At 36.6% G+C, this 12,842-nt stretch overlaps 1 protein-coding gene across 1 annotated transcript in view; it reads left to right on the forward strand.

Annotated features, from left to right (window-relative positions):
• LOC108872871 (spectrin beta chain, non-erythrocytic 1-like) overlaps positions 1-10,013 on the forward strand; it is a 122,671-nt gene extending 112,658 nt beyond the window's left edge. Inside the window, 4 exon segments of the mRNA XM_018660771.2 lie at positions 5,753-5,955; positions 6,284-6,457; positions 6,855-6,897; positions 7,730-10,013. Coding sequence (XP_018516287.1) covers positions 5,753-5,955; positions 6,284-6,457; positions 6,855-6,897; positions 7,730-7,939 — 630 coding nt within the window. The 3' untranslated portion in view covers positions 7,940-10,013.
• The last annotated feature ends 2,829 nt before the right edge of the window (positions 10,014-12,842 follow it).

Consider the following 12,842-nt stretch of genomic DNA (forward strand, 5'->3'; position numbering starts at 1 on the left):
ACACTTTTGAGAGGACTAATCAGCCTCATTTGTTTATAGTTATCAGCAATTTCATAATAACTTTCCTTGTCTTGAAAAATTGTACTTATTGCACCTTTAAGCTATAGTTCTATTGATTTCTATTGATAGTTTAACTGCAAGTTTATTCCAAGGCCACTGTGTCCACTTGGATCCTCTGTCAGTACTTATTAGGTATTGTGCAGGAAAAGCCAGTTATCATTCTTGCTATAAGACTATTTATCAGAGACAAGAGGGAAGAATCAAACTATAGAGAAACATGGATGTAGTATCTGCATCATGACTTCTAAAGAGATGTTTTGTAGTCTAGAGTTTGCTTTACTATTTGCTGACATCTTTACCTTGAAGCAAGGAAATCCTAAATTTAGTGAAATGGTGGGTGGAGAGAGTGGTAATCATGTCATTCAGGCAAACTCATTCCAAAACATTAGGTTCTTGTAATACTTAACTAATAACTTTGTAATGGGACAGCATTTTTCAAAAGCGTTGGAAGAAGAAAGAAGCTAGTGAGTTTTTGGTAATGATCCTATTTGATGACAAGCTGACGCTTTTATGTTTATCAAACAGTTGCAAAGCAATTTTTGTTTTGATATGGAGCTTTCTAAAACATTTTGTTAAATGCTTCCTGATACAATCTGAAATATTCTAAAACCACTCTTGTCCACTGACAATGAATGAAAGAAGTCATCACTGAGAAGATGATCCAGATGGACACACTGGCTCATTCAGTTTAATTCTGTCTCTGCTATATGAAAAGTAAAGCTGAAGGAGAAGTGTTCGACAGAATGGATTGTGAGGAGAAGTTAGGAACTATTGCTGCTACTACTACCAGATATAGCATATAGCATATAGCAAATAGCATAAGTACATAATGCCTTAAATATTTATTGTGTCCTCTTTTAGTTTGTTAATTTGACACCTTGTCTTTGGGAGGGTGAATATATATCTGTAATGAAATTTGGCCTCATAAGCTTTCTCAAGCTTTCTAACATTCCTTTTTGTACTTAATTTGTTCAATGAAAGAAATTAGAAATTGTCCAACAGAATGGTGCTCTGTACTTTATAAACAAAAGATTATCAGTGTAGCAGTATATCCTGCAAGTGATAGAGAAAGAGAAAGTCATATTAATTATTTATAAACACTTAAACATTTCCTTTTTAAGACATTTAGCAAAATAAGTATGAATCCCCATTTGGTATGACTGTGAGTGTGACTGCATAAGTGGTGAATGGGATGACAAAACACACACAGATATACACAAAAACAAGCCACGTCTGTTTTATCCATTCCTCCCCTCATTTTTATTTTCCCCTTCCCTTCTTCCCTCTGTCTCTCCCAGCTTGACACACCTGTCATCCTCTCCCCTCAACTGTTAATGTTTCTGCTAGTTTATGTTATCATTTATAAACTCACCCTGTGGAATATGAACACCTGAAATGGGAGCAACAAAATATATTCTTCAATACACAGCCCTCTCTTCAAAATCAAGTTTTAAAGCCACAAACAGTAATTTCAAATCTCTTGGATTGTTAAGTTTTGTGGGCATTTGTAAGATTATTATAGATGATATTCATTCTCTAATATAAATCGTGTTGTCATCAGCATATTGAGACATGTGGTAAACAAATAGGAAAGATAACAAATACAGTAAAAAAAAAAAAAAAAAGACACCATTAGATTATCAGGAAAACAATCATTAAGACATTGCAATAGTACATTCTCTTCAGTAGATTCATATTCAGATAAATAATGTCTTACTGTTATTGTCTTAAAATAAAAGATTTTAAGCTCCTTACAGTTTAGTTTAATCATTAACACAATACTGGCAATCTTAATATTACCCAATAACAAATGTTATATGTATCTTATTTTTTTATGTACTACATGAACAAAGAAAAAATAATCTTTGAAAATTATATACAGTATTGATTTAGGAAGGACATAAATATTCTGTTGTATCACTCTGTCCAAGATGCACTGAGATTACTTTCAAAAGATACAATCATAATTTGTTTACATTTGCCATTTTTAAAATACTGAAGTATTGTTAACTGAAAAAAGTACATTAATCCGTCCCAGGTATATCTACGTCATACAGCCCATATTCATCATCCTCATAATGTTGTATGTGTGATGTTTTTCATCACACATACATACACTGTGTAAAGTACCATCCATGTAACGGCATATTTCTATATGTTAAACTTCATTTTATGTGACTAATGGGTGATTTCTGTTAAAAATTAACAATTTGATAGGACAATTGTATAAAAACTGTGAAAAGAATAGCTAACTGTTTAGTGTTACTAATTTGGAAATACTGTAAACAAGTTGTGATGTCCACATAATAATCAGAATTTATGTCTAAAGATTGTAAAGGAATTACAATGAATTCCCTGCTTTTAAAACCCTCTCAGCAGAGATATTGTACCACAGTAAACATTACACCAAGCACACACAGTAGTTAACCGGAGTAATTAAACATTAAACAGTAGGTTTATTATTACTTATTAGTTAAATTAATTCTATGTAGTTATTAAGTATACATTAATACACATTTTACAACAACAGAACAAATTAAGACTTTGCTCATTCATTTTTTCCAGAAATCGATGGTCATCTCTATGACTCAAATGGGGCTTACCATTTACATCCATCATCACATCAACATTTACATCAACATCAGTCCATTCTTCAAAATCACTGTGTGTGTGTGTGTGTGTGTGCGCATGTTTGTGTATATGTGTGCATATCTATCTACTCCATCCTTCAGTTTTACATTCCCCACATCTCCTCATTATATTCAGTTATGATCTCATGGCACTGGAACACTGTTTTATATTATCATTGTTATCAGTCTCTGTTGTTTTCATGGTTTACTGTTATAATTTACTCATTTCTCTTCATGGTTTCTATTGCATGTCCATCCAGCTACTTCAGTCATTCCCTCACTAACACACGTTCCCCAATAAACCCTGTCAGAACCAATCAGTGCACTCTGACCCATTATGGTTTGTCTGCCCATGTATTATCCATGTATAGTTATAACTTCTCTCCATATACAGTGTTGGTGTTGACGTTTTTTGTTGCATGCTGTCACCATCATTAGCATTTCAGTTGCATTTTCTGTCAGTGTCATATTTCTCCACCTCTTGTTCTTCACCGATTTTTATCCTGGGGCTTTATTGTAATACAAAAATATTTTGGTAGGTTGGTCTCAAAAATGAAATCAACAAAAGTTAAAATAATGATTGGATAGCCAGAAAATGATTTTGCATTACAAGCCATTTTCTTTGATGTAAGACTAGAATAAGGGTAGTAGGTTGCCTATTGGGTCACAAGATATTTTCATTATTTTACCCATAGTTTCTCAGAATATGAGCATAACCAGACATACTGGAAGTGCCCACTGATGTTTCCTGCCAAAGTGTGTGATATTGTGAAGAAATTTATTACTGACAGTTAACAATAAACAAAAAATCTTTAAGAACAACAGTCAAATAAGGTGTAAAGCTGACCAGACACCCAAAACTTTCAGGAACCTTAACAATTCTGATGAAGTTCATTATAACAAGACAACTACAGTGTTAACAGTGGAAGTAGGGTTACATAATTCAAATGTTGTTTACATTAGCAGTACTTCTTATGCCTTGCTTTGAAATAAATGTAGGAATGCTGTAAATACAGTTCTAGAAACATGAGCACTAGGAGGTGTCAAAGTTTCTAATTCAAACAAACACACAGTCCTACTTAAGAAGGAAAGTACAAAAAAGTACTCCAAATTGTGAAGTTACAGCTTCTAGAACTGGCCCATACATGGACTGTCTTTCAGTAAGAGTTCCCAGGATTGGTGCAACCTTTGAATGGCTGTCAGGGAAAGTTTTCAGAATTCGTCCAATCTTCATCAAGCTAGTAGAAGCTCTCAGGATTAGTTGACCCCATAAAGTTTCAAATAAAAGCACCCATGATCTGGTTTAGGTATTGCCAGACTCTAAATAAAAGCACCCATGATCTGGTTTAGGTATTGCCAGACTCTAAATAAAAGCTCCCTAGGATTGGTCCAGGTCTTACGGTTCTTCAGTTAAAGCTTCCAGGATTGGTCCAGCCTCTGAACTGTTCTCAAAAGAGCATCCACCATTCGTCCATCCCTTGAAGAACTCAGTAACAGGGTAATAAGCATCCGCTTGGAGTGGGTGTGGTGTGGAAAAATAAAATCTGTTTTGACACTAGGCAAATCGCAATCTCCCCTCACCGATAATGATGCCCAATAATGAGTTCCAAGCAATTTTGTGGATAATTGTTTGAGATTTTTTGTGTTTCTTGTTCTTCCCCTCTTCCCCTCTGCTAGCTTCTCCCTCTCCTCATCTTTCTTCACACTGTCCACCATGTTGTTTGTTATGGAGTGGTGTTGTGATCTATTATGCATGTTCTAAAACCTGTAATCTCTGCACGATCAGACCATGTTGGCTCTCTGTGCTGTTAATATATAATGCAAATGACTTTCTAATCAGTACTGGAATCCAGAGCTGGGCTCACAATGTTACAATGCTTAAGAAACAAAGCCTAACAACACTTTATGAAGGCCAACGTAGCTGATGTCACTGGTTTGTCGGACAGAGCTAAGTTTGGTTTTAGTTGAGTAAATAAAGTTGGTAGATGTAGGTACACCCAGAGTTAAGTTTTTCAACTGTAAAGACTAAAATCCCCAAAACCAAAGAGGAACCAAAACCATATTATTGGATTGTGCAGAAACCATTGACACTTAACACTTTGCATAGTTTGCTTGTTGTATGCTTACTGCCTGGCAACACTGACAGTGTGTTCACCTGAAATGTGGAATCTAGAATTTGATGAATGCAGTAATGAGGTTAATTTGATATAGATACCCTGTTGGTGTTTACATACTGTTATTAAAATTCATTTAAAGAAAAGCTTGTTAGAAAACATTTAAAAGCTGCAACAATTAGTTATTATTGATAGATCAGCCGATCAACAGAAAATGAATCTGTTTTGATAATAGATTCATCATCTAAGTAATTATTCGATCAAAAACTCCAAACATGATGCAGACATTTTTGTTTGTTTTTCATAATTTCATTTTTTTTTTTGAGTTCAGTTTTGCTGTTTTATTATTGTGTCATTTCCTCTTGTAGAAACAAACTGGACACAGTATATTAGATGCATTTACATCATGGTCCTTGGCCTCACAACAAAGACCATTACACTTGATATGTTTTGAAAATTTCATAGATTTGTCAGTAGTAGCCTAATGCTAATTAAAAAATGTTTGGATTTTGCTGTTTGATATGACAGCATGTTTAAATCCACACACCATTTAGTGTTCTAGATTGAAGCGAGTCCTTAAGTTGAGCTGCCAGGATTATATACAGTGAGTCCAGACTTTCTCAACAGTATTATTTATTCAAGTTTTATTTAGTCTGAGTAGATTTTAGAGAAATGTGTTCATGATAGTGTGACTGTCATAAGGGCAGCATGTACAAAACATCAGATATTCCCCATATTCATTCAGGTGCCAAATATAGATAATTTTCAAGAATTGTCTAGACAGTGTCTACACAGCCTGTGATTCTACTCTGCTCTGCATGCTGCAGCTCTGATAACTGATTCACAGCTTCTGTGTGTCTGAGAGAGAAATAATATTTTTAAAGAGATTTTATGTGAATGAGATCCCTCCATCCACAGCCCTCCTCTGACTCTTCCCTCTGTTTCCAGGATAACGTTGAAGGGGGAGAGGTGGTGAATGGGGTGTCGGAGCCCAGCCCCGCAGGGTCTCCCGGGGCATCTCGCAAGGGCAAGACCAGCCAAGCAGCGACCTTGCCAGCCAAAACCCAGCAGGACGCTCCCACGTCCCAACTGGAGGGCTTCCTGCATCGCAAACATGAGTGGGAGGGTCATAACAAGAAGGCTTCAAGCAGGTAGGATTTGCATGTGCCTGTGACTGCTCCAAGTGGACCATGTGATCAAGAGGAAATGCTCAGTTCTTAATTTTCACAAGCAATTCTATTCTTGTTAGAGCTAAATTACACTTTAATCTCTGTTTCTTCATGAAGGAAGTGCATTTAACAGAAATGAAAACAAAATCTAACCTTTGACATGAATTCAACTGTTCATATTTAGACAATACAAGTTTATTACTTCTGTCAAACACATTTGACCAAAAACATAACACCTCTTTTACAGCATAATGCTGGTTGTTAACTGAGGATATTGATAAATTGTCTGACTCTGGCTGTGTCCCCGCAGGTCGTGGCACAATGTGTACTGTGTGATCAATCAGCAGGAGATGGGTTTCTATAAGGATCAGAAGAGTGCCAGTCAGGGTATTCCCTACCACAGCGAGATTCCCATCAGCCTCAAGGATGCCGTCTGCGAAGTGGCACTGGACTACAAGAAGAAGAAACATGTCTTCAAGCTCAAGTGAGTATCTTAATGATGGAAACTCTCACAGTGGTCCATGCTTCATGATGATGACAGCAAGCTGAACTGTAATTGAAAGCTGAATTGACAAATATGTTTGCAAACTGTCTGGTTAAAGGATGATACAGTTCATTAACAAAGGTACACTGAACCTATTCAGAGTGCAAAATATAGAAGGAATTTTGTCATTAGGTGCCTTTATCAGATCAGTGCAGAGGGTTTCAAACTGTGGAGTGCAGGAGGGAGAGACACAAAGAAAAGACACTGTCACAGATGCCTAACTCCAAGATGCATATCACTTGTTCAAAGTGAAGTAAACCATCTGTAGGTGAGACCTGTAAACTTCCTCTAAATATTCTCACTGATTATTATTTAATGTATTCTTTAACTTCCACAGGATTACTGATGGGAATGAGTATCTCTTCCAAGCCAAAGATGACGTAAGTAAAAAACAACCAAAAAAAAGAAATTCACATGCATAATTTCTTTTTCTGAATATTGTGGTGTTTGCATGTTTTTATATTTACAGCAGTAACTTTTGTTTAAGTCCTCCTTTATATCTTGGTCCTCAGTAGTATTTTTTGATTTGTTACATTTTATTGTTATTAGTATCATAATTTCTTGAAAAACTATTTGTAATCATTTGTTTAACTGTTGTATTTATTTGTTTTTACTATCACCTTATTTTTCTATTTTATATTTCTATGTGAATGTGCTTTATTATATATTTATTAATTCATTCACTTTTTATTATACTCAATTATTCCAGCAGCATTCTACTTTTAGTTCCCCTTTTAGTTTTGCATTCACTAGCAGCATATCAACATTTAACAAATGGTTTATAACACATTACAGTGTAGATGTAAGCAGCTCTTAGTGTTTATTATTGTATTTGTTAACAACTCTAACTCCTCCTGTGGACATCCATAAGCAGAGTCTGCTGTATAAACATCATAATGAATGACACTGTAGTAAAACACAGCTGAAATACTATAAAATATGTCCTCAGAGGAGAAGTTACACTTGTCGACAAATACTGCACATTAATAAACACTAAACTATAACTAAAAAAACTGTCCTAATATCTGCTAACAACTACATTATCATGTGTCAGAAACAATTTAGTAAATGTTGGATTCTGCTGATTAATACTATATAAGGGAACTTAAAGTAAAGTTTTACTTATATCCCCATTGACAGTGAATCCTCCTGGGGTCCACATGTGTGCCCAGCTAACCCATCTATACATCTCTCATTCTCTTCATCCTCCAGGAGGAGATGAATACGTGGATCTCGGCCATCTCGGCTGCCATGGCTGGTGAAAAATCAGAGGTCACGCCCAGCAGCCATAGCACGCCTGCCCCCGCCGCACGCGCTCAGACGCTGCCGGCGTCTGTCGTCACAGCGACAGCTGAGTCCAGCCCGGGCAAGCGAGAGAAAGACAAGGAGAAGCGCTTCAGTCTGTTCAGCAAGAAGAAATAGACGCTCCTCCTTCCCTCCTCCTCCTCCTCTTTCCTCCTTATTCCTCTGGTGCTGTTTGGGGTGGTTCCTCTTTAATGATCAGTCTTTGGTCAAACATTTGTTGAAGATGTCTGTGTTAATTGACCGAATTTTCAATTTAAAGTCTGCTCATAGCAACTGATACTGTCATAACCAAGAACTAGTAGGATAATTGCTCAAAATGTAATAAATTTAACCTCTAAATCAAAACTGTTCAAGTCATAAATTGCCATAGTGTATAACATCATATAGCAGCAATGTGATTCAATGACAATGAATACATCACCAGTTTTTATCAAGCATTTTAGCTTATTTAATCTTCTGAATAGTTCTTACAGCTTCTAGCAGTTACAACATTAGCAGTTGCTATGTCAAATAAAATCCCAAACAGCCACTCTTCCTCTTCCTTCTATTCTTTCTTCCTCTTCTTCCTCTCAAAGCGTGACTCCAGCATGCAAGCTCCGAGCCAAAACTCTCCACTCTGTGCCTATCAACCGTCCGGTCTGGCTCAGAGCTACAGTACAGCTACAACACACCACCTGTATCCTCTGTTCAGTTTTTGTAAGATAAGGAGCAGGGAAAATAAATGAAAAAAACAATCTGATTGAAGGAAAAAAAATAAAGGGGCATCTGCAAAAGCTTCAGGCAGCTGCTGTCATAAAAATAAAAACCAGAGTTTGCCGCTGAACAACAACAACACGATGTAGAGGAGTTCCCCAGAATATTCCAGTTTATTATTCTTATTGCTATTATTTGTGTTTTCTATCTCCTACTGTTTTCTTTTTCTTCTCTGCTTTCTCATCATCCCGGCTTTTTCGTCGACTACTGCCTTTTGTGGGTTGTGTTTACGCTCCCCAGCCCTCTCAGTTTTTTTGTTCTGTTTTTGTTTTTTGGAAAGTTGTAGGTAGTTCCTGTTAGGGTCCATCCTCAGTTTTTGCGAGGCCTTGTCTTTGCAAGATGACGTGTATCCCTCTGTAGTGGGGAAAACTGAGACCACAGCAGGATAAACCTCTGAAATTACAGCTGTTACATGTAATTTGAGCTGAAATGTGTAAATCTACAGGACAGTACAGAATCATGTTGTAAAAGTCATTTAAAAATATGCTGAACTATGACTAGCAGAAAAATGCAACCCACAGAACAAAACAACACCCTGAGCACATTACATGTTTTGGAAAGTAAATATGTATTTTTATACTGATGGAAATGTATTATTATTCAGTGCATTTTGTGCACTGAATAATAATACATTTCCATCAGTTAATTAACTGTAATAAGTCAGTGAAAAGTAAATAAATACCATTGTGTTCTGTTACATTTAGTTGCTGTCTAATTCCTGCAGCATCACATAAAGAGCATTACCCCAGAAAGTAGCTGTAATTCGGAGCGTTACCCTGCGGTGCTTTGAACTGTATGTATAACTTGTGTATAACAAACTGTTAAAAATAAACCTGTGTTTAATTTCACCTATTATTACTACTACTAATAAGACCTACCAACCGTTATAAGCTTCATTTGAGTATAACTTTCTTTACCTGAGAACTTAACAATATGTATACTTAACAAATCTGAATGAAGGAGCCATCGAGTCGGTGCAACCCAGCTCGACGGGGGAATAAATAACTAAGACCAGTAGGAATGTTTGTTAACTCATCCAGTAAGGTTTATTTTCTACTCTTTACATTTTTGAAACATGTACTTCTGCCCTTAGTTATTTGGTTAATGTTTTTGTTTTCTCCAGTATGTATTTTCTGTTCCACAGTTAAGATATGTCTAAGGTTTATTTAGTCCGACAAGTATGGAGACGTAGATGTACTATAAAAACAAAATTACTTTAAGCATTGCTGTTAAGTGGACAGGTTGGTTCTAAAAAAGCATTTACTGGAAGTGAGTAGTGTTGCAGAATAATGGTCGCTTGCTTGTTGGCTTCAGCATCCAATTTTTAAGATTTCAGACTTTTACCACCAATGACCTAGCAGTGAAATATGTTGAGTTACTTGATTTTCTGTGGAAGTTTGTTAATGACAAAATTAAAAGAAGAAATTTGCACTGTCAAGGTTCATGTGCGCACGGCAACAGATTTCTAAGCATGATAACACTTTTTTAAGGGCTGACTTGTGACTTATATATATGTTTCAAGACCATATTGCGTGAACAGCTTTCCTGTCGCATGTTTTCTTTAATTTGCATGCTTTAGTTTTGGTAGTTTGTTTACCAAAACTTTGAAATACTACTTAATTGTATTATTTGACCCAGTAGCACCTCCTAATACCAAAATATCTATGGTTTCAAAAGTGAGGTGGTTTGGGGGATTTGGGTGCCATTTTGTATTCAAAAGCCAGCAAACACTCCATGGCTTAAGCTCAAATTTAAACCTAAATTTGTCACCTCAAACTAATTTTATGATAGGGCCAAATGGCTTTAAAGGTCAATAGACTAGCTGTTGGTAATTTCTTCTTATATCTCTAACTGAGCAAAATATCTGATTATAACATCCTGAAGGGGGCGTACTCTATTGAGACATGTTTCCATAATTTGCAAAATCTGCCAGAAAAAGGTGAGTTTAGATTTTGAATTAATGTGCCACAAATCCAGACTTTGCTCTTAAGACCTGCTTGATTAAAGCTTTTTTTTTTTTTTTTTTTGGACCACTTTACTTTTAATTTTGTCATTAATTAACTTTCCGTACCCACCAGGAAAAGTGGAAGCAAAACAGGATGAATCAGCCCAAAAGTTTAAAAGGTGGGTGTGTTTGTTTTTCCACAGCTGGCGGTGGGGTTGTTCAGGTGGAGCACGGGTTTAGTGTTGGTGAGACACTTCAAGTAACTGAGAAACTCTTCACTCTGGGATTGGCCCTGAAATGGTTCCTGATTTCTTTTGTTTTGATTTTTTTTTCTTTTTGCTACCTTCTCTGGCAATTTGATAAATATAGTGTGCATTCCTCTGTCACTGTAATCATAGTAACAAGATATTTCTTCATATTGCACAATCAACGATGCCACGATGGGGTGGGTGGGGGGTGGGGCTGGGCTGGGCTTTGTAGGTGAGGTAGTCAGTGTGATGTGGACCAGGGGTCACTGCTAATTGGATCTGCACCCGTAGACTTCTCCCCTTCTCTGTTACATATGTGCAAAAAGCCATTAAAATGCTTTTAAAATGAACCTAACAGACTCAGTTTTGTTTTGATGCATGTGAAGTTAATAGATCATATTCTCCGTTAGACCTCTGAATCACTACCTGAAATTATACCAATGAGCATTTGAATCTGTCCACCTTTTAATCTCATCAGTTCTCAGATTTATACAGATTTATAGGTTAGTTGTTGAACTGGTCATTTTACCTGATTCTGTGCAGCCACCTGCATTGACCTTTGTGGGTACAGCTAATTACTGCTGACCTCTAGTGTCCCTTAAAGATGGACAAAAAACATATTTGTGTCCCTAAATTTCCAGAACTGTACCATAACAAATTGGTAATGATAACAAATATTGAGACAAGGCTAAAAAGGATATTCTGTTACTGAAATATCAGCATGTGGATGCAGCCAATGTAACAATCTACTGCTGCCAGTATTAGTATTGTACTTAGAGTGGTGCCATTTAGTATAACACCATCTGGAGTTTTTGCCAACCAGCACACAGCGCAAGAGCCTTGTTGGTTTGCTGTAATGTCAGTATAGTTCATGAAAGCAAGCTTGTAAAACAGAGGTTGCAGACAGAAACCTAAATGTTCACACTTAAAAAATTAAGACTAAGCACAGACCTGAATATGCAAACTTGTAGCAGGGAGCTTAACAATGCCAGGCAGTCGCACTGTGCAGGAAAGATCAACTAAAGAAAAGAAAAAGCTAATTGGACATTGGACATCAATCAGTCAACTGATATGAGACAACTGGTTATACTAAGTGTATGACCAAACTGCCTTAAGTGAGGTCTCGCCACATGTTCCCAGAATTACTGGGACATTGTTTCTGTAAAGATACACTGCTGTTAAATGTTTGAAATGTAAATGTTAAATGTTTTGAGCAGAACAAATTTAGAGGTCTCCATTGTATTGGGGAGGAGGCAAGAACCCCAGAGAAAGATATTGCAAGATTAAGACTAAAATAAACTGCAGGGATTGATACCACTAGAAAGAAATAGGAAAAATGTGTTTCTGTGTGATTTGGGTGAAATGATCCTTTAATTCCCAAACTGTGACAATCTGTGTGTGTGTGTGTGTGGCGCGCGCGCATGTGTATGTGCATGCATGTATTACACCACAGGGGGCAGGGATTTGTCGGGATTACAAACTCCATGCAGAGTGTTTAATTAAACGCACACAGTTCACAGAACTGTGAATCTGTCTACTGTTTGTCTACTGTACCTCTCTCTGTCTTATTTATAGTCACATCATTTTATTTAAGTATCATGTAGTGACGAGCTGAGAAAACCGGCTGATAGTGCTGATGTGATCTGTATATTATTTACGCCTGTGGAAGGACATTTTTAAAACACGTCAATATTTTCAGTGATTTACAGGCATATGTAGACGTTCAATGGTAAAGGCACAAAGATTAGTTGGGACAAAATCACTTTTACATGTAAGTATACTTACATGTAAGTATTGTATTATAGGTGCCACTTTTATATTTTGTTAAAGCAGCTATAATCATATTTCTATAGTAACACTGTATGAAATGACAACATGAAGACAGTGCATATTCTGAATAGTGTCTCTGATGGTGAATCTACCGATAGTTATCAGCTGAATCAACAGCTCCCTTCAGCTTTACAGAACTTCACAGTGAGTTTTAGCTCACAGTTTATCTGTACAGACCACAACTTTACTGTACTGGTTCACTCTCACTGCTCTTGTAGTGTCATTTCTGGCCAGAATAGGAAGC

The sequence above is a fragment of the Lates calcarifer genome, linkage group LG16_LG22 (genome assembly GCF_001640805.2).
Source record: "Lates calcarifer isolate ASB-BC8 linkage group LG16_LG22, TLL_Latcal_v3, whole genome shotgun sequence".
Taxonomy (NCBI): Eukaryota; Metazoa; Chordata; class Actinopteri; family Centropomidae; genus Lates; species Lates calcarifer.